Consider the following 21,053-nt stretch of genomic DNA (forward strand, 5'->3'; position numbering starts at 1 on the left):
CCAAAGATCGTTCCCCATCTTGTAGGCTGTGGAAATGTGACCAGGCAAGGATGTGAGTGGCTGAGGGCAGACCAATTCTGCTGCCTGGAGCCGAAACCTGAACTCTGCTGATGGGCAGCTGGGACATCCTTGGATTAAAAAGACAACAGTTTGGGCTGAAAAGAGCCTGGGGGGCATCTGGGGGGCATCACGTGTGAGGAAGTGAGACCATTAAAGGAAGAGAGGCCTGTTCTTGAAATTCCAAGTCAGTCATCATCCAGCTATCTCCTCGCCCACAGACCTTTGGTTCAGGTTCACTGACCTAAAACCTTTTGGTCACTCACCTCAGAGGGCATACTTTCCAAATTAAACACAATTTTTCCTGTTTAAAGACCAAAAGCTGCTTTTTTTCTTGCAGCCCTGGGGTTTGCTCCTTTTGTCATCAGTGTGGTCTTTGCTCTGAGCCAAGAGAAGGGGCTGGTGGAGAGATATCTTGTCAGAATTACTTTCTCATGAATTTTCCAGCACTATTCACAGGCCCTGGTGTCTTCGGGACTTCAGTTGCCCTTGAGAAAAGCAGCCTTTTCCTTGCCTGGTTCATCCAGACTAAACGTTCACGATTGTGTTAGGGCTCCCTCCACATCACTAACCAACTAGATCTGTATTTCAAGAGGCCTGTGATACTCGGCCGTCGTCCCCATAGAAACCTCGTCCCCCCCTCGCTTCACAGCTCGGTCTCAACCCAGGCATCAACTGAGTGAGACGATGATCATAAATCACCTGAGGAAAACATGAGTCATGCACAGCTTTCTAGCACATCTTTGACGGGGTCCTGATTTTATTCTTCCTAGGAATACATCATCCACGTCGACCCCGTGAGTCAGCTGGGGCTGAATTCAGATAGTGTTCTGGGCTACAGCATTGGGGAAATCAAGCGCAGCGACACCTCTGAGACCCCCGAGCTGCTTCCCTGTGGCTATCTGGTCGGCGAGAACACCACCATCTCTGTGACCGTCAAAGGTAATTCGGCCTGTGGCGGAGGTCGGAGTCTTTAGGAATCGCAGTTTTTGTTTTGTGACTTGGCATAGGAATCCGTGGCCGTAATTTTGTGTGCATACGTGTGTGCGGGTAGGTTTCTCTACCCCTGCAACCGCAGTCGTTCTTACCTAAGCAAGTTCAACGGCCTTTAGCTTTTTCCACCACCACCGGAAGCAGACAATTTTAGTTTATTGCTGAAATTATAGAACAAAAGGTCCCATTAAGCCTTATGACTCTGAGATGTTGGAATCTTAATAGCCCTGCTGAAACGGGGCTCCACCGGTATCCAGGGGTTACTCTTGCCAGCCGGCCTCGGACGTGCTCCCGTTCTACGGGTGGGAGCTGCGATTTGCTCGAGAGCCACTCTTGCCCACGCACGATGCTGCTGGCGTTTCCGATTGCCTCATCACCCAGGGATGTTAGGCCCCAGGCCAAAGCGTGTTCCAAGGAGCACTAGGCCCACAAAGTATCTTGTGGGGGGAGAATCTGGACCAAATAAGTCTAGAAAACTGCATCGTTAGACCCATTTGTGTTCAAGGGACAGGAAGACAGGAGTGTACGTGTGCACTAACTCTATCCTTGGATACGCTGACTGCTGCCAGTAAGAAGCCTGTAGAATCCAATCGGACACAAATGGATTTGACTGCAAAACCCCTTTTTTCCCTCTATTTTATGAATCTCCCCCTCCCCCCAGAATAGATTAATGAACACTATATGAACCTCAACCTTCAGGTTGTCCCGTCTTACTTCCCAGTAAGGCACAGCTTTTGACTTATTTTTAACAGGGCACTTTTTGGGTTGTTTGATGCAAGCTTTGTTTCCTGGTTGGAAGGTTTTCCAGAAGCACCCCACCATTCCTTAGGAGCAGGAATTTACACCTTGCTTTGCCAGTGATGAGCCTGATGTTACCACTAAAGCCTCACACACAGGCTTCTTATCTTGCCGGCAAGAGAAATTGCACCCACGTGGCCTCGGGCTGCAGGTGACAGGAACCTACCCCAAACTAGCTTTAGCGGGAATGCTACACACACCTTGAAAATGGCAGGAACAACTGCAAACGCTGCTAGGTCTGGGCATCCCAATAGTGCCCCGAGGACTAGGCCTGCCTCAGCTTGGCATATTTTCTGAGCTCTGTGCATGGCTGCTGAAATGGCTCAGGTAGCCCTGATTCATTCTTTTGGCTGGGGAACCTAAAAGTAAGAGAATGTCCTTCTGGAAAAGTGTGACAGAAAATTCTTCCAGGTGATTCTGGCCCACCTGAGTCAAATGACCATCACTGAACCAGTCACTATGACCAGGGAGAGGGTTTGGCCCAGCCTGGGCCCTTGGGAGGCTGAAGGTGCTGCGTCAGCCCCACTTGAACCACCTGGAATGAGCTCCCCGTAAGAAAGAAGAGTCCTACTAGAAGGGGCAGGAGGGAGGGGTACCAGGCACAACGAAACAGTGCTGCTCTACGAGAACCCTTCAGGGAAAGCCTTACACGGCATGGGCTTGAACTACACGTCATCCACACCGGTGAGCATTCACGGTCATTGTAGGTGACAGCTGCAGGCACCGAGGGGTGACCAGACCTGGTCTGCTTGCAGAGACCAGACCTCTGTAGAAACAGGGACAAAGTGGTCTCCCGAGGTGGAACATCGTCGTTCCCCACCCCCCCAGAGCCCGGTCTGCCCCAGTTAGCACCAGGTTGTTCAGCAGCTCGAGGGATCAGCTCAGGTTTATTTGTAAGCGACACCTGACTTCTTATTTTCCAGCAGTGCTCGAAACTCATGCCTCAGGACAAGATAAACCATACACGAGTTTGAGCTGGGAGATCCGTGGGCTGCACATGGTCCACTTCAGTGGTACCGGGAGTGGGGGTGTGACTGGGCATGCCCTGCAGTGCGTTCATCTGCAAGACAGTCACTCCCAGCGGGTTTTAGGGCAAAAGAGCAGCATATATGTAGAGAGAGATGTTTTTGTGGGTTTTTTCCTCTCTCATTATTAAGTTTAGACTAGAGACCTTGCATTCCACACTTTGCATTGAGTTTCAATCATTGTAGGCTACACTGAGCTCAGGATCAGCAACGTCTTAGGGCTGCACCTGGAAGATAAGTCATTTAGAGACCTTCTGGAATAGTCTCCTGCATGTAGGGACCGTTCTCAGTTGCAGGAGGATTAGAGACAAGCATATAAATGCATATGCGGGGTCTGTTAGCAGTGAATAATTATGTAGAAGGAAGAAACTATCATGAAATAGAATAACTGGGGGCACCTGGCTGGCTCAGCCGGGGGAGCACGCAACTCTTGATCTCGGGCTTGTGAGTTCGAGCCCCACACTGGGTGTAGAGATTACATAAAAACGAAATCTTTAAAAAATAAAATAGAATAAATGGCCTTCAATTCATTTTTTACCTACATATATTCGTCTTCTTAAGGTGAGTTTTAACAGAATTACTTTAGGTTTTAGACAAGTAACCTTGGATGGATCTTCTCTTGAGAATGGCTTTATCAAGAAAATAATTCTTTTAAAAAAGCCAACAGCCCTGGGGCACCTGGGTGGCTCTGTAGGTTAAGCATCTGACTCTTGATTTTGACTCAGGCCATGATCTCAGGGTGGAGTCCCACATCAGGTTCCACACTCAGCGGGGAGTCTGCTTCTCTCCCTCTCCCTCTGCCCCTCCCCCTGCTCCCACACATGCTCTCTTTCTCTCACTACAAATGAATAAATAAATCTTTAAAAATAAAACAAATAAATAGCCAACGGCCCTGGGGCACCTGGGCGGCTCAGTCAGTTAAGTGGCTGCCTTTGGCTCAGATCATGATCCCAGGATCCTGGGATTGAACCCTGTGTTGTGCTCCCTGCACAGCAGGGAGTCTGCTTCTCCTTCTCCCTCTGCTCCTCCCCTCTGCTTGTGCTCTCTGTCTCTCACTCTCTCAATAAATAAAATCTTAAAAAAAAAAAAAAAAAAGCCAGGATGCCTGGGGGGCTTAGTCAGTTGGGTTTGGCCTAGCCTGGACCCTTGGGATCCCAGGGGTCCTGGGATCGAGTCCCAAATCAGGCTCCTTGCTCAGCAGGGAGCCTGCTTCTCCCTCTGCCTGCTCTGCTTACCACTCCCCCTGCTTGTGTTGTCTATCTTTCTCTCTCTCTGACAAATAAGTGAATAAAATCTTTTCAAAAAAAAAAAAAAAAGCCAACAGCTCTGATTGGTGGAGCTGTCCCACATAGGAAAGGGGAAAGATAGATTTCCTCTTGACATTGTTGAGGCTCAGAGGGCTTGGTGGGTAGCATTTCAGCCTTCGCCTACCAGTCATCACATCCCTGCATCAAATTGCATTTCTTTGTTTTCAAGATGAAAGTGTGGCTACCTTTGTGGCATATCTGAGTGTGGGCAGCAGTGGCACAGGGCACGAGAGAGAAGAGGGTGACAGGCAACCCCAGGGTCTTGGCAGACATGGGAGACTCAGGTGTGGTCTGGGCAGACACCAGCAGCATGGTAAATCCAGGCAGACACGCCGAGCCTGGAGTCTCAGGAGCCCTGCAGAGAACAGCCAGGGCCCAAGGGCCTGGGTGTTAGAGTGCAGTCTGAGTCTGGGCGCGTCGGCCGAGCCTGGTGCTAGGCCACACGGTGCTCGTGAGCAGGCTACAGTGGCTGTTTGCGTTCAGCCTCCCGTGTCCCCAGGTGGGCCACAGTCTCAGATGAGTGGCCGCCATGGTAAGAGCGAGGCAGTCCCAGGTGGCAAGCGCAGAGCGACCCACTCCACAGGGCTTCACACCCTTCCTGTCCCTCTCCAACACAGGGCTCGCCGAGAACAGCCTGGACTCGCTGGTGTTCGAGTCCCTGATCCCCAAGCCCATCCTGCAGCGCTACGTGTCCCTGCTGGTGGAGCACCGGCGGATCATCCTCTCCGGCCCCAGCGGCACCGGGAAAACCTACTTGGCCAACCGGCTGTCCGAGTACTTGGTGCTGCGGGAGGGACGGGAGCTGACGGATGGTGTCATTGCCACCTTCAACGTGGACCACAAGTCCAGCAAGGTGAGGAGGTCGTTTGGAGCTGCCGCCCAGCCGGGGGTTGCTGGGTGGCCCTTTCAGAACTGTCCAGGCCACCACCGCACTGATGGGAAAGCACTGTTGCCTGTGTGCTCTCCCTTGGGGTTGTGAAAGCCTGGGGGAGGAAGTCAGGATGGGGTAGCAGGAGGGAAGCCTTGCACCCAAAACTTCCAGCAAGGAGTGCCATCTGTAAGGCAAGCTGGTTCATGTCTCACTTGCCCGCTCTGAGCTAGGAGTCCTTTAGGATCACCCCAGAAGCATGCATTTTAGTTTACCAAGAATTAGTCATGTGCCTCCTTGGTGCTCTGGTTTCTCCCAAATGAATAAACGTCCTCTTGAGGAACAGTGATGACACTCATAATAACAGCTCACATCACAGACTGCTTGCCCATGACCAGCAAACCGGCCGCCTCACGACAGTACCCTCAAGGGAAAGGTCATGGCTACTCTCGTGTCACAGAGGAGGGACCTGAGGCTCGAGTGCCTAGGACCCCTCGGATGGTACAGAGCAGTGGACTAGGGCTTGAGTCAGAGTCCTGAACTCCAGAGCCAGCAAACAGGCTCAATCCTGCTTCATGGGGACCGATGGAGACGCCTGGACCTGGTCCCGGGCAAAGATCGTGAAGTGCTCTCGCAAACCTGTTCCCTGCTCGCGCAGTGGGAGGTGATGGATGATTTGCTCAGGCTGGCCCTGAGCGAGGGGACTGATGAGTCACAGGTGATTAGGAAATGACGCTTCTGCCTCACGACTCACCTGGCGTGCTCGAAGATACAGACCTGGACCTCATCCATGACTGCCCTCAGTAGGTTTGGCAGGCCGGGAGTCTGCGCATTCACAGTCCGCCGGCTGATTTTAATGTCGGGCTAGACTAGAGAGAAGTTGTCAAGAGTGCTGATACCCAGAGTGTCTGTGTGAGCCTGCCAGGGGAGGGCACCCTGTCCCAGAACCAGCTAGAGAAGGACCCCTGGGCACGTGGCTGGGGGTCGAGCCCAGGCTAGAATCGAGCCCCCTCTCACGTTCCCCTTGACCAGCACCTCTGCACAGTACAGCTTACCAGCCATACCCCACGAGCCTGTGTAGGAAGGAAGGCTCTGGAAACGCTGTTCTTGTCAGGTACCCGAGGCCACGAACCCCTGGTGGAAAGGGGCTAAAGGAAGAAGAAATGACTATTACCTTGAGAAGTGGGGCTTTTTCTGATGCTAGCAAGCCACACTCTGACTTAAAAGGGAGGCCCATATGTGAGTTTGTAGGTGGAGGAAGGATCACCCCCCTGAGCTACCAGGCCGGCACTTAGGACCGTCTGATGCGACAGAGAGCACGCACTGAGGCAGGCCCCGAGTCTGGAGCCCGGTACCTGATTCTGCTGCGCCCTAGCCGCCTCGTTGGTAAAATGGAGATAATCCCAGTGCCCACCCAAGGTTACCGTGGGGCTACAGAGCTTCTGTGTGTGAGGCTCTAAATCCCTGGCTGCTATTATTATGATGGTAACACTAGCAGGCAGGCATTCTGGTCCCTGCCCAGTCCTCCACTTGCTGTTTCAGCCTTCTCTGTTTGCTCCATTATCCTTCCTCCTCCTCTTCTGACACACAACCCTAACCCCAGCCGTGCTGAGCTGCATCCTAGTTCCAACTCAAGCCAGTCCCCTACCTCTTCTGCATAGTCCAGTCCAGACCTTCAGGGCCCCTCGATGTAGACCCATCTCCCTGCACTGTTGGTTGTGCGTCTGTGATGGCACTGATCAGCAGTGCTTGCCTGTGGGGGGGAGGAGGGGAGTGGTCCTTCGCTGTATCGATGCATCAAAGGCTTCTGTGTAAATGGTCCTCAGGCAGGTGCTGTGGAAGTACAGAGTTGTATAAGGCACCTGCCCTTGGGAGCTTTCTGGAAGGTGGGCATAATAAGCAATATCAAGAAAAATGACGACTTGTAGGGGAGTGATAGGAGCAGGGATGCGAAACCGTGCCTGGGCACCCCACAGTGCCATGCTCCTGCCCCGGCAGGTTTTCTGTTACCTAGTGCGTTCCAGGAGGCAGGACCCAGGCCTTCCTCACCCCCTGCGCACCCCACATCTCCTGAGCCCCCAGGACGATGATGTGTAGCAGATGGGCACTCGACACAGGTTCACCACTCGGCCTCCTGAAAGGCCTCTCCGCCTGTGTTGACCCGGGCAAAGTGAAGGTTCTGAGCATGTGCGTCTTTACTGGGGTGCATTCACCCACTTCTTTCGCCGGCCTCCCCAGGAATTGCGCCAGTACCTGTCCAACCTTGCTGACCAGTGCACCAGCGAGAACGACGCTGTGGACACGCCCCTCGTCATCATCCTGGACAACCTGCATCACGTCAGCTCCCTGGGCGAGATCTTCAACGGGCTGCTCAACTGCAAGGACCATAAATGGTAAAGGGCAGCTCTGACCTCATGGCCCTGGAGGACAGTGGCCGCGGGATGTGTGCGGCACGGGCACGGTGCCCCCGCGGCCCGGGGTCCGCGCGGGGGGCAGGGGAGGCCGGCAGCCGTCTGCCTGTACGCGCAGGCGCCGTGGGCTTCTGTGAGCCCTTGCCTGGCGTGCCTTTGACTCACGGAGCCTTCTTTCCCTCCCTGCCCCCCAGCCCCTACATAATCGGCACAATGAGCCAGGCTACCTCCTCTACTCCCAATCTGCAGCTTCATCACAACTTCAGGTAAGGCACTGCTGCTCGAGCGCCGTGTCGGCCGTCGTGCCGAGCATTTGCCCTGGCATAACTCATTTCATTCCCACGACAGCCTCAAGGAGTTAGATTTATCTTGCAAATGGGGACAGGGAGGTGGAGGGAATTGATTCGCCTGGGGTCCCACAGCCAGTTGGTGGCAGAGCTGAGATGAGCCCGGGTCTCCCTAAGTCTCCGCCCTGGGCTAGCCTTGTCAAGGACACGGCTCTGGGCTTGCCTCCCCGCACGTCCCGTGTGATGCATCTCTCCGCCCCAAGTGATCACGAGCAGTGGAAGCTCTTGCTTGTGAGTGTCGCCTCAGAGCTGGGTCTGTGGGCCTTTAAGCTCCAGCTGCTGGGAGACCCTCTGCCCCGGCCCTGTAGCGGGGTGCTGTCACTGCTGGGATGTGGGAAGGACTGTCCAGCTCGGTCGTGCAAGGTCGCGTTGCTGCTTGCCTTGCCGTGGCTGGATGCCCTTTGCCCTGCGCTGCCTCCCAGACGACTGCACCACTCCCCCTCTCCTGCTGGGCCCTTAGATGCAGCGGAGAAACCACTCCGGGGTAGGCCCCTGGCCCTGTTTCACTGGCTGCTCTGCAGGCATCTCTGAGGGAAATCTATTGAAAGTGGGCCTGAACTGTGAACATCAGAAACGTCGACTCCCCCAGGCCTGAGATCATGGCCACCTCTGCATCCAGGCTGTCCTGTCTCGTCTGTGCTTTCTCCTCCTGCCCCACTACAACAGCTCCCAGCACACCATCGCTGTAACCACCGTGCCTGCCCGCAGCTTGGCACCCTGCAGGCCATCTCCTGTGCCCGTGGCAGCTGAGTGAGCATTCTAGAATTCAGATCTGACCAGAAAACCCTCATGCTTCAAGTCCTTCAGTGGCTCCCCATTGCCTCCCAAATGGAATCAGACTCTGTAGGTTGCAGGTCCAGTCCAAGCACTGAATTACACTGGTCACACTGACACTCTGGCAGGTTCCCCGAACACCCCACATGCCTGTGCAGATGCGGCAGCCTGGTCTCCACCCCCCACCCAGCCCCCTTCTGGTCTCAGACATCCCCTCCTCTGGAGGCTTCTCTGATTCCCCAGCTTTTGTCACATCTCATTCCTCTCTTTGTTTTTCTACTTCCTCCAGTGGACCGGTGCTTCTGGGCAACAGGGACTGTGTCTTGTCTTGTCTTGTTACAGCTCCAGCGGCCAGCCCACGGCCTGACTTCCAGCACAAGAGGCAGCAGGCTCAGTGGTTAGAGCTCAGACTTGAGCTGGACCGTGCTGGATCTGATCTTAGCCCTTCTATGTTAAATTGCTGTTTGATCTCGGATAAGTTGTGCAACCTCTCTGTGCCTCAGCATTTCCATCTGTGAGATGGGGATGGCAGTCCTAGCTCCATCACAGGGCTGCCGTGAGGAATTGGGATTTGATGTGTGTGCAGCATTCAGAACAGTGTTGGGTGCACAGTGAGGCCTGTCTTAGTAACAGAGATACCTTCCAGATCTAATGAGCTTTGGTGGGGGAGGCTGGCATCGTTTTTATCAGTCATCATCACTGAAAAGCGTTGCTGACTTTCCTCCAGGTGGGTGCTTTGTGCCAACCACACAGAGCCCGTGAAGGGCTTCCTAGGCCGGTTCCTGAGGCGGAAGCTCATGGAAACGGAGATCAGTGGGCGGGTGCGGAATGTGGAGCTGGTAAAAATCATCGACTGGATTCCCAAGGTCTGGCATCACCTCAACCGCTTCCTGGAGGCTCACAGCTCCTCAGACGTCACCATAGGTAAGTGGGCGGTGGGAGGCCGGGAGGGGGGCAGGCACTGCTCCTGGAGCTCTGGCTGCCTCAGACGAGTGTCCTTGGAGCCCTGGCCCGGACAGCGCTTGGCAGGCACAGGTCAGCTGGGTGCCACTGTCTGCACGGATGAGAAGGGGACAGAGGGATGATCACAGCCCAGGGCACACCCCACAGAGGCTGCGGGTCGCCTGCGTCTGGTGCTGTGTTTCTTTCCCCCTCTTTGTGCAGCGCACCAGGGCTGATCGGCAGCAGAGAGAGGCCTCCAGCCCGGGCTGATGCAAAAACAGACGGCTCTGTGAAAAGCCCCCAGCGCAAGGCTCCCCCAAGCACAAGCCACCCAGCGACATTGGCTCTGCTTTAAAAATAAAATGCTATCAACATTCCCGAAGCTTAGGGTTCAGAGGAAAAAAGGCCACTGATCATCCCACCATCTTAACATAATGTTAATTTGAGCTTCTGTTTTCTGTCCTTGTCCAGACATGTAGGCTCTGTGTAGTTGCAAATACAGTGTGCACGGAGGATGCTCTTTTCTTAATTTCACACCGTCCCCTGAGCATCCGTGTGGCTGCTCCGTTTGCACAGTCCTTCCCAAGGCTACAGAGTAACAGATGTGGCCGTTTCACGGCAGTCACTTGTGGAACCGTTTCTGTCTCTTGGACGCCGAGCCCGCTCTGGTTCCAGTGGGCAGGGTTCATGCTACTGCAGTGAACGTCTTTCCCCACAAAGCCTCTCCTCTCTTTTGGGTGATTTCCTGGGCCGGGGGGGGGGGGGGGGGGGGAGGAGAGATCCCAGGGAAGCGGTACTTCTGCTGTCATTCAGGACATCACGGGGTCCCTCCTGTGGGGTTTGTTCCGGCTGTGGCTTCTCTTAACCCCCCAGTTTCAGCTCTGATGGACTCTCCCTGTGGTCCCCAGGCCCGCGGCTCTTCCTGTCATGCCCCATCGATGTGGATGGCTCCAGGGTGTGGTTCACTGACTTGTGGAACTACTCGATTATCCCCTATCTCCTGGAAGCCGTCAGAGAGGGACTCCAGGTGAGGAGCGTGCTTGCCGCGGGCCTCAAAATGGGGACGGGGTGGGGGGACTGTGCTGGTGACCAGTGAGTTGTCTGTATCTCCTCCTTTAGATGTCTCACTGACATGGGGTACCAGCCCCTCACAGGGGAGGCCATCAGTAGGGCATACTTGGCTGCAAATCCTGGCTCTGCCACTGTTACTGTGTGACCCCAGGCAAGTTGTTCAGCCTCTCTGTGCCCTAGTGCCCTGGCCGATAGAAGAGGAGAATGATGGTCCTCCACCACAAGGAGTGACCCTGCTGCTTTAGACCTGAGTGTCCAAGAAGGCCTTCTGGGCATGGCTCTGAAGGTGGAGTCTGAACTGCCCTTCCTGGGGTTCATGGTAAAGGAGAATTGGGTCTCTTTCCCACCAAGAGCGAAGAGGCAACAGGTTGGAAGGATTTGGGGATGGCGATAGACTATTCCATCTGGCACAGGGAACAGAGACACGTCACATCTCATGGGACTTACCAGTTCAGTGTGAAGCAAAAAAAGCCATTTCTTCTCTGTGCTGTGAGGTCGTTTGAAAGGAGGCCCTCAGGTGGCTCAGAGACCAAAGTATTGTGTTTCACAGGGTGGTTTTCTATGTAAGATTTCATTTAACAAAGGGATGTCTCTGTTTTTAAAGAAGTTTGATTCCCCACTCCCCCTATGTTACCCTGAGTCCATGCTAACTGTGTGCTGGACGCTGTGCGGGGTCACTTCTCACGTGACCCTGTGAGGGCAGCGAGTGGCCGTGAGGGGACTGTGGTTCAGAGCAGACAAGCGTAGCCTTGCGGTGGCTCTGCTCGTTCAATGGAGTCAGGCTCACAGAGGCCCAGGTGTTCGTTCCCTTTGTCTCAGGCCACAGCTCCTGAGCCAGTGGGCATGCCAAGCTCCTCCCTGCCTAGGGGAAGGTGAATGTCCCATCTGTCTGTCCGTCTGTCCAGCTGTCTCTGCTGCTTCCCAGGGCTGCCTCAGGCTCTGCTGCTGTGGGGCCGGGGAGCTTTTATGACGATTCCTTTGCCTGCCATGGTCCTGACCCAACCATTCATCACCTGGTCTTGAACATGTCTAGTGGCGAGTGTGGAAGCTTGTAAAAATATTTTCTGTCCTTGCAGATGATGTTCACATCGCCTGATGTACATTTGTCTTATGACTCAGTCCCCAGTCCTGTTCCCCTTCGGAGCCGTCATTGTAAACGTTTGCCAAAGTGTCTGAGGTCTATAGAGTAGCTCAAAGGACCTGTGTTCCCCGGGTGGGTGGGAAAGAGCATTGGGCCATTTGTCGGATGACCCAGCCTGCTCTGAGACCCTGGGCAAGTCTCCTGTCCATAGGCCTCAGGTTCCCTGTCTGTGATCTGAGAAGCTTAGACTAGTATTTTCTCTGGCTGGCTTCTGTGGAGCCCAGAAGGTCCTCAAGCTACTCCGTGGTAGGGTCAGGGGAAGAACAAATAATAATAATTGAAAACCTCTGGGCCATGATGTCTAAGGGCTGGATGAGCCCCACATCCCAGCCGTCTTCTCTGCAGCCCTGAGCCTCTCCTCCAGACTGGCTCCAGAAGTACGGCCCTGCTTCAGCCTCACATATGAGGTCTGGCTTGGGAAAGGGGACCCAACCCTCCCTTTGGAGGGAGAAGCTTCGAAAATTGCATTGATGTTTCTGATCGAGAACAGCCTTCTTCACTTCTGAATATCCCCCAAATGCCTGTGTGTCCCTCCCTTCCTGGCATGCATGCACGTGCACACACCACACCTTCACGTGACCCCTTCTCGCTCAGACTATGAATTGCCTTTAGAACACCAGACTGAATCCTCAGGCCTGAGACTCACCACTGCCCCAGGTGAAGGAAGATTTAGCGACAGACAAGGTGAGGTTGCTAGACGGGAGGGGCTCAAGCGTCTGAGAAAGCAGTGAGGTCATAGGAGGCTGTGCATGTTTTGAGCTCAGGAGGAGCTGGTCGCTAATGGGGAGGGATGGGTAAGCCCGTGGCCATGAGGGCAGGGTGGGCGGCTTCCCCGACAAATCAGACATCAAGGTCAGAGGCTCCATAGGCAGTCGTGAATCAGCCAAGTTGGCACATCCGTCTGGTGGACAGGCTGGTCTGCCTCTCCCTGCTCTGGTTTTGGCTGAATCACGTGGCTCTTGCTGATACCAGCTGGACTCAGTCAGGAGGGGTGGAGAGGGGACAGGCCCAGACAAGGAAGCTGAGGTCCTGGGTTTGAATCCAGCTCCACTTCATAATCTTTCATGGCTGGCACTTCTGTTTAGACCCCGACGACCCCATCTGGTAAACGAGGCCAGGTGACCCCAGTTCCTTCCAGCTGGGGCAGCCTTGACCTGGATAGATGTGGTCTGGTCAGTAAGAGCTCAGCTCTGTTCTGTTAACAAGTCCTCTCTCCCCTCTCACCTGTAGGAGTCGTGGCAGGGCAGAGGGAGCAGACGGACAGACAGGCTGTGGTCCAGGTGCAGCATCGCTCTGGAGCTGCCCTGCAGACACGGTGGTTCAGGAGTCTTTGGTCTGTGTACCCTGTGGCCCCGTCAAGGGGGTGCCTCCCAGAGCCACAGCCAGCACCGTGCTGGGCGAGCGTGCCTGCCACAGAGCCGACTCGGTGGTGCGTGGAGGCAGACAGACTTGGATTCCCAGTCTGCTGCCTTTCCTCTCTGGGCCTGTCCAGAGAGAGACTCGGGGGTCGGCGATCGTACTTCCCCTCGGAGTCACATGGAAGTTCAGTATTTGCAAAGCGCTGCTGACATGTGGTCACGTAAGGTGCGGCAGCCATGGTAGCATTAAAGGAGGGAAGATGAGGGCTGTTTCGTGTGCAGGGCGCTGCCTGGGGAGGGGCGGGGCCCGGGTTTCTGTCCTTGAAAGACGGTATAGATTTCCTGACATTGCTAGTGAAAGTCACTGTGATAATTTTATCATTAAATATGTAAGACTTAAGAAAAGGCCTTGAACGAAGTGTTAACAGTTTTCTGTCAGTTGTTATGGACAGTTTTGGAGCATAGTAGTTGAGAGAGAGACTGAAGGTTCTGATACCCGTCCGTAACCTCTGTTAACAGTGTGCTGTTTTGAAGTGACTGGTGCTGCCATGAGGGGCTCTGAGAGTCTGAGCTGCTTCAAGAAATGGGGTTTTATCGAACCAGGGCTGTTGGTGACCCCCGCCTGTGGTGTTGATGCCCAGCGCTCGATCTGTGTGGGAGCTCATCTTCGGTGGGGGGCACCCCATGGGATACTAGAGCCGGCTTGTGGGAGCCGATGGTCACCGCCTCCTTCCAGCTCCAAGTTCAGTGCTACCATATTGGTGGTTTGAAATTGACCCTAGAAGGAGTATTTATACCACAAAAATTAACAAATGCTTCAAATCACATGGTTGGAGTTCCCCCACCAAGCAGCTACTTTTCAGTTTGGATCACCAAACCGAAGAGTTGAGGGTGACCTGGCGAGGCAGTGGTGGAGCTAAGGTGTGGACCCAGGTCAGCCTGACTCCAAAGCCAGATCTTTGGCCCTTAGGTCACATTGCCTTCAGTCTTAGCACGTCAGGCTGTGGGTACCTCGGGAAGCTTCCTTCCTTAGAATTCCGGAAGTGGAGTTACTCCATCTGGGAAGGTGTAATCCTGGGCTTCAGGAGGTTTCCAAAGGCTGCACAAGCAGGGCTGCAGAAGAGGTCCCGGGCCACTCCCAAGACTATTCCTTCTTTGCCTGTTTTCAGCTCTATGGAAGGCGGGCTCCCTGGGAGGATCCCGCCAAGTGGGTGATGGACACCTACCCCTGGGCAGCCAGCCCACAGCAGCACGAGTGGCCTCCCCTGCTGCAGCTCCGGCCTGAGGATGTCGGCTTCGACGGCTACTCCGTGCCTCGGGAAGGGTCTGCGAGCAAGCAGATGCCCCCCAGCGACGCCGAAGGAGACCCACTGGTGAGTCCTCGGCTCCCAGAGCAGCTCAGCATTCACTGAGCACTTGCTATATATTGCTATGTATTGACGCAAGGCATGCTGGGAATAGGGACATAACCAAGCCAGGGTCTCCCTTGGGAAGGCTGGACCCACCCCAAGGTTAGTCACCCTTTTGCCAATGTTACCGTCCATCGTGTCAGTTTTTCACTGCAGCCTTTAACCCTCTGAGATTTGTTCCAGTATAAGGTAAAAGGTTACAAATGTGATTTTCCCCAACCTAAATGCCCCTGTCCCATCTTTGCCCTCTGATTAGAGTACCAGCTTCCTGTCCTGCCCCGTTCATCTCTCCCACTAGTGACAGAGCAGAGGCAGAGACTGCAAAGGAGCAGAAGCCCGAGCCAACTGAACGGGCGCACAGGCAGGGAGAGGTTTGAGGGCATGAGGAACTCCCAGAGGGCAGGGAAGCCTAAATACGGGTCCCGCGGCCAGCGACCTGAGTTAAGTCCGTGTGACACTGCCTGAGCTGCTTATGTACCCCCACCATTGCGAAAGCAAATAAAGGCCCTTTGAGAAGAACCTAGACCAGGGACGGTAACACTGTAATCAGTGTTCTCTGCCTACGGGAGACCCGTACATAGTCATACTGCCAAATTAGACCTAATAAATCAGAAGCTCTATTAAAGAAGGTGAAGCGCATATCCCAGAGCCTCCCACACTTAAGTGACCATTATCATGCCTTCAGTTTACCCTTGAGCTCCCTTGGCAGCTAAGGCAAAAGGAAAAACACAGCAGAAGATATGACTTGCCTTACTCAGAGAGAGAGCGTATTCATGAGGGATGCAGCAGGATTAAGACAGCTGGCTTGTTCTTTCCCTGATGACTCATTGATTTGCTAGATAAAAATAATAAGAATAATCACTGCTTTGGCTTGTCTGCCATCCTCCTGACGGGCAGGAAGGAGCTGGGGTCCTGTTGAGCTTTTTTAAACGGAAACTATATTTTACATGGGAGTTATTACGTTACTGCGCACAGCCTAAGGAACAGTGTTTACAACGGTGGTTTTGCAGAAGAGAGGACCAGACTTTAAAAAGCCAAGTCTAACGTTAATTATGGCTAAAGCCAGAGTCACGGAGATGTTTTTGTGGCCACAAGTTCACGAGCTCTTCCCTTCCATAAAAATAGAATTTAGGAGATATCTAGAGGAAAGAATGTCTCCCTCATCCCCAGAGCCTCTTCTCTTATGCAGGAGTATTTGTGTCCCTGACTACACATAAGGGCATTTAAGTAAAACCTGGAGCTCTTGGAACAGTTACACAGAACTTTCTCTCCAGGTCCCCAGAAGTGAGCTGTGCCAGCTCGGTTACCCCCAGTTATCAAATAGATACTTGGTGTTTCTCCCTGCCCAGGGCCCGAGGTCTCTTGTTGACTGGTCTCTCTCTCCCTCATGAGACTGAGGCCTCCAGGAGAAGAGGACTGACTCGTTTTTGTTCGAGAACATACACTGTAAATACACTGGGGCTGTCTGATGAGTGGATAATCGCGGCTGCCAAGGATTGCCCGTTGTGCTTCGGCTCCACCTCTTACCCGGTCACGGCTACTCCGATAGGCACCACTGATGGTGGTTCTGCACCCTGGCTCACCCAAGGAGACTGCAAGGCATCCTGAGGGGCAGCTGGATTTCATCTTGGCCTTAGCTCAGAGAGACCCTACTTTCTAACTTAGTTGCTACATAAAATATAAGACACAATTTACAGTTGAACATAAAATTAGTCCCTACTTCCCCCTCTCAGTGGCAAACAAATAGCCAATAGACTGTAGACAGGGAAGGTCTCAGAACATTCTTTAAATTCTTAAAGTCGAATGATGATGGTGATAGCAGATCTCATTTATTGAGCACTTCCCTATGCGCCAGGCCCTATTCTGAGGGTCTAATGCACATCCTGTCCTTCACTCCACCCTTCAACCCTGTGAGATACAGGTGCTCTTGTTCTCTCCACTCTGCAGATGAAAAACTGGGGGCTCAGATATGGTAGATAATTTGCCCAGAGTTTCCTGCCTTAGAATCCAGGCCCCTCTGTGCCTTGTGGCTCCGCTTGTGACAGGTGCTGTCCTTTACCTCCCCGTGGAGGCCTTGACAGGAGCAGGAGCGCAGCCAGCTGCAGGCTGCCCAATGGCCAGAGCCAGATGTACCCGCGGGCTCGGTGCTCCCTGAAGGGGGAGCCACATGCTTCAGCTGTCAGCTTGACTGGCATCTCTACGCCATCTGGGGGCTGTGCTTGGGTAAGGTGTGTCGCTTGCAAATAAAAAATAAATACTGTATTCCTAGAAGGCTTCTTATTTTATTTTCTGTACTCTGCATATATTCACTCAATCCACGCCCACGACGTCGTAGGACAGGTACGATTGTTCTTATGTGGCCAGTGAAGAAGCTGAGGCATAAAGAGGTTAAGTAACTTGCACAAGGTTATGTGGCTCGTAAGTGGTAGAGCCAGGATTGGAACCCTGGAAGCCCGGCCCAGAGTCCACAGTCGTTTTGTTTTTGGTCCACGGCCTCCGCTGTGGGCTGCAAGCCAGGGTGAGTCCAGAGGACGTAGCGTGAGCTTGGAGAAGGCCAGAGGTGGATGACTGCCAGACTGGAAGGCACTCACGCTCTCGCTGTCTCCGCAGATAAACATGCTGATGAGGCTGCAGGAGGCGGCCAGCTGCTCCAGCCCCCAGAGCTACGACAGCGACTCCAACAGCAACAGCCATCACGACGATATCCTGGACTCATCCCTTGAGTCTACTCTGTGACGGGCCAGCCGCGGAGCCTGCCCGCCTCCCGCCTCTGCCCTGCTCCGCCTGCGTCCCCTGCACCATCCCGAAGATGCCCTCCTGAGCCAGCCCCGGGGCCGCGTGAGAGCTGCAGGGATACCCAGACCCCTCCTCCTCCAGCCTCCACCTGGGTGCGGGCCTCCCAGGCCAGCCGCCTTGGCGCCCCTTCCTTCCACAGTGAGACCTGCACTATCTTCTTGTTTCTTTTCATGATCGTTTGCCTTGTTGCTGTGACCTCCCTAAGACACTGACGTTACTTCTCGGGAAAGGATCGTCACCGTTGAAATGAAAAGGTTATAAAGAAAACAAACAAAAAAACCAAGAGCCCGCTTGGAAGCTCTGAAACCGAACCGCGTCCTGCCGCGACCTACCCGGAGCGGAAGAGACTGGAGCCGAGCTGGAGATGCGGGCAGCACAGCTTGCCCTCAGCACAGACCCTCCAGGCCGGGTCCTGCCGCCAGCAGCCCCCACCTGCCTCCCCGCCCTCCCCGCAGCCGCCACGGAGAGGGCTGGTGCTAAGGAGGCGGCCGCTGCTGGGTCACGCTCGGCAGACTACAGAGCGACAGCGCAGGGAGACCTTAGGGAAACGCAAAGCGCGCTCGCTGTTTTGTGTTGCTCTTTAAATGGTGCTCTCCTTACCCGAGAGGTATTTTTGCCTGTTGCCGTTCGGCCGCACCTTTCAGAGCCATCAGCCTCCAGCCGGTCCTGAGCGTGAGTGGAACGTGCGCGAACGGATGTGGCCGCGATGCAGACAGCATGTGTCTACTGCCTCCTCCTATCTCAGTGAATCAGGTTTTTCTTTCTGCAAACACTGTGGACAGTGAGACTTGGTCTGTTTTGGAGAACTGGTTACCCCCTTGCAAATGAGGTTGAGTTTCCCCCTTTTCTGACTCTTTGCTTTTGAAGATTTTCCTCTGCTCCCCCTGCCCCCACCTTCGGTCAGAATCAGTCCTTTGGTGAAAGAAAGAACCGCAGGAGTTGAGCTTCGGTTTGGTCCTGCTGAGTTCTGGTTGTTCAGTTGTCCATCCTTACGGTTTTACACCTCGCCGTGCCCTGCTGGGCCCAGGGCTGGTCGCGTCCTTTCTGGTGGACCAGGACCCCATCCTCCACACGCGGGTGAGCCAGGACCTTGCCTTTCCTTCTCGTCCTCGAGGCTTCAGAACGTACATCGACACCTCAGGCGTGCCAGCCCCAACCTCAGGTGGGGTGCTGAGGTCACCTCGCACAAGACTTGCACTTTCCTCAGAACCAACGTGACAGCAATTTCCACAAGGGGCCAGCGGCGGCTCCCTTCCAGAAGCCCCCGCCTCCGTCCGGACGAGTCTCGCCTGACCTCTTCGGTGCTGACCTTCCCAAAGCGATGCCTTACTGGTTTTGTACTAACCGTGTTCATTTACGAGTGTTGTGCCTGCCTGGGGTCCATTATTATTTTTTTTGTTTGTTTTCCCCATCAGAGCAAACAGGGCTAAAAAGTCATCTACTCATTAGGAGGACTCAAGTTGCTGTGACTTTTCTCATCCAAAAGACTCATTTGTGTGGATGCGTGACCATGGGTAAAAGAAAAAAGGAAAAAAAAAAGATGCATTTTTTTAGGTTCTTATCAGTCTCCAGCTAACACTCTGCCTAGACAGTGCTGTCTGATGCAAAATAGGCTAAAGTTCCTACAAGTCCACATGACATTGCTGACACAGTCCTGCTAGCATGTGTCTTCAACATATTGGTATTTCCTTTATAGAGAGTGCTAAATCTGTAAATTGTTTGTTTCTGCTTTATAAAGAGAATCTTTATCGTACCCCAGTGGGGGTGTCTCTGTTAACGATCAGGGTTTTTATTCCACCTTTCACATTTCTATTTCTGAAGGTCCATCTCTGTACATTTTTTCTCATTTTCTTACCACAAGAACTTGACCTGAAACTGCTCGCATGACATTGGACGACACCATTTTCTTCCTCCTTAGAGGAAAAGGAGAATGTGCCCCACTAGCTGGTGAATGGAAAAGCTCTCCGTGCTGTCCTTGCTTTTAGCTCCATAAACTCAGACTCTCTTGCGTGCAGCCTTCGTTAGCCATCTGGTTGTGTGAGTGTGTCTTGTTCTGTTTTGTTTTTTCCATAAAAATTTAAACCATGAATTTAGCCTGTGACCACGGGCCACACCCTGAGCCTTCTGGTAAACCTGAAGAGTGGTCCTTCTCAATCTGTTTCCCAACGATGACCTTACACGCTCATACTGTGAATTTGGGAGGAGGTAAAATGGACTTCTCCTTGGGGGCAGTTTTCCCAGTCACCTTGTGAGTAGACACCTGCCAATATTGTTTGACACTCTTTTTTTTTTTTTTTTTTTAATTGACACCTTCCCTGTCTTCTCCCCTCTCCTACAGACTTCCCTCCCACTGGGTCCAGGCTCAGAACCGAGACCTCTGTCCCTGGTGCTGCCTGACAAGTGACCAGTGATTTCAAGTAGTGTAGCCCTTGTGTGATTCACAACTCCGTGTCCTTCCTAAAGTTTCGGGAAGCAGGGTTGTCTGATATGCACATTTCTTATTTCGGTCATGTTTTCCTTTAGTGTCACTCACCCTTGACAAAGTGACTTTGTACTCATTTAGGGCTCTGTCCGAAATGCTTCCATTTTGCCTTTTTCTACAGTTAGGCTAATTTTGAAATGTATAAAATTCTATGCAACATTTATGTTGAGTTACCAATGGAAGCCAAAAGTCTTCTTCCTGAACTGCCAAGAATTATACAGGCCATAAATGAGATGGGAATATCTTTTAATTTAAGTTTGGGGGTGGGGGAGGGGTGGGACAAGGAACGAGACTTGCCTAGACCTTTGTTGTGTCTTGGGGACATTTTTTATTTCACTGTCAATGCTTCATCTTCGAAATTCTGTGTACTCAAAATTTGATTGTGGCGAATCTACTTCAAAAGGAAAAAATAATCCAACTTTGTGGATATTAAATGGAAGGTTTGCTGTTTTAATCTCGTTGTTTCCAGTGGAGCAGTTTATGAAATATGTCCTATAAGATGTACATTTTTTCATTGTAACATAGAAATTGTAAATAATCGATTAAAGTGCTGCATTTTGATGAATTTTTTCTAGCCATTTTTAAAGAGAAAACTAGGAATTGAGTATTTTGTGTACGGTATGTTTCCTTCCTCCTTCCCTCCCGCCCTCCCTATTTAATTTTCATTTGTCATGAAGTTTTTGGATTTGCCGATGATCTACTGGAGATCATGCCCCATGTCATAGAGAATAAAGCTGATGATTGTACCAGTCTTAAATTATTCATGATTCAATAAAATTGATGCTTATTTATTCAGATTAGCGGTTTGGTTTTTCTGTGCGCGAGCAAGTCCTTGTCGGAGTTCGATTTCATGCCAACAGCAAACCATTCTTCCTTGCATACAGCAAACAGGGAGAGCCCCAAACTCACGCACATCTACCTTTGTCACTAGACCATCAGCATCCCTCTGTCCTCTTCTCAGTTTTCCTCTAACTTGTCGCCACTTGTCTGGAGCTTATTGGAAATGCAATTCGGACTCCTCTCAAACTTTACGAATCCTTGGGGATCTTGTGGAAATGCACATTCTGATTGGGTAGGTTCGGGGTGTGGCCAGAGACTCCCGACTTCTGATCTCTTCCCAGGCAATGCCAGTGCTCTGGGCCCTCCACCATGCTAAAAGCGCCAAGCTCTATCAGTATCCGGCCGGACCGCCAATCGACTCCTTGGCACAAGAAAAGTTTTATGTTTTTTTTTTTTAATATATTGAATACCTGTTAATAGCCAAATTGCTTTCC

At 52.8% G+C, this 21,053-nt stretch overlaps 1 protein-coding gene across 8 annotated transcripts in view; it reads left to right on the forward strand.

Moving 5' to 3' along the window:
* NAV2 (neuron navigator 2) overlaps positions 1-20,576 on the forward strand; it is a 385,459-nt gene extending 364,883 nt beyond the window's left edge. For all 8 annotated transcript variants that reach the window (XM_034646084.1, XM_034646086.1, XM_034646085.1 and 5 more), the window contains 8 exons: positions 831-999; positions 4,798-5,033; positions 7,287-7,441; positions 7,654-7,725; positions 9,308-9,504; positions 10,431-10,549; positions 14,262-14,465; positions 17,112-20,576. In XM_034646084.1, coding sequence (XP_034501975.1) covers positions 831-999; positions 4,798-5,033; positions 7,287-7,441; positions 7,654-7,725; positions 9,308-9,504; positions 10,431-10,549; positions 14,262-14,465; positions 17,112-17,237 — 1,278 coding nt within the window. In that variant the 3' untranslated portion in view covers positions 17,238-20,576. The remainder of the gene's footprint in view (positions 1-830; positions 1,000-4,797; positions 5,034-7,286; positions 7,442-7,653; positions 7,726-9,307; positions 9,505-10,430; positions 10,550-14,261; positions 14,466-17,111) is intronic.
* Positions 20,577-21,053: the final 477 nt, after the last annotated feature.

This window comes from Ailuropoda melanoleuca, chromosome 16 (genome assembly GCF_002007445.2).
Source record: "Ailuropoda melanoleuca isolate Jingjing chromosome 16, ASM200744v2, whole genome shotgun sequence".
NCBI classification, from domain to species: domain Eukaryota; kingdom Metazoa; phylum Chordata; class Mammalia; order Carnivora; family Ursidae; genus Ailuropoda; species Ailuropoda melanoleuca.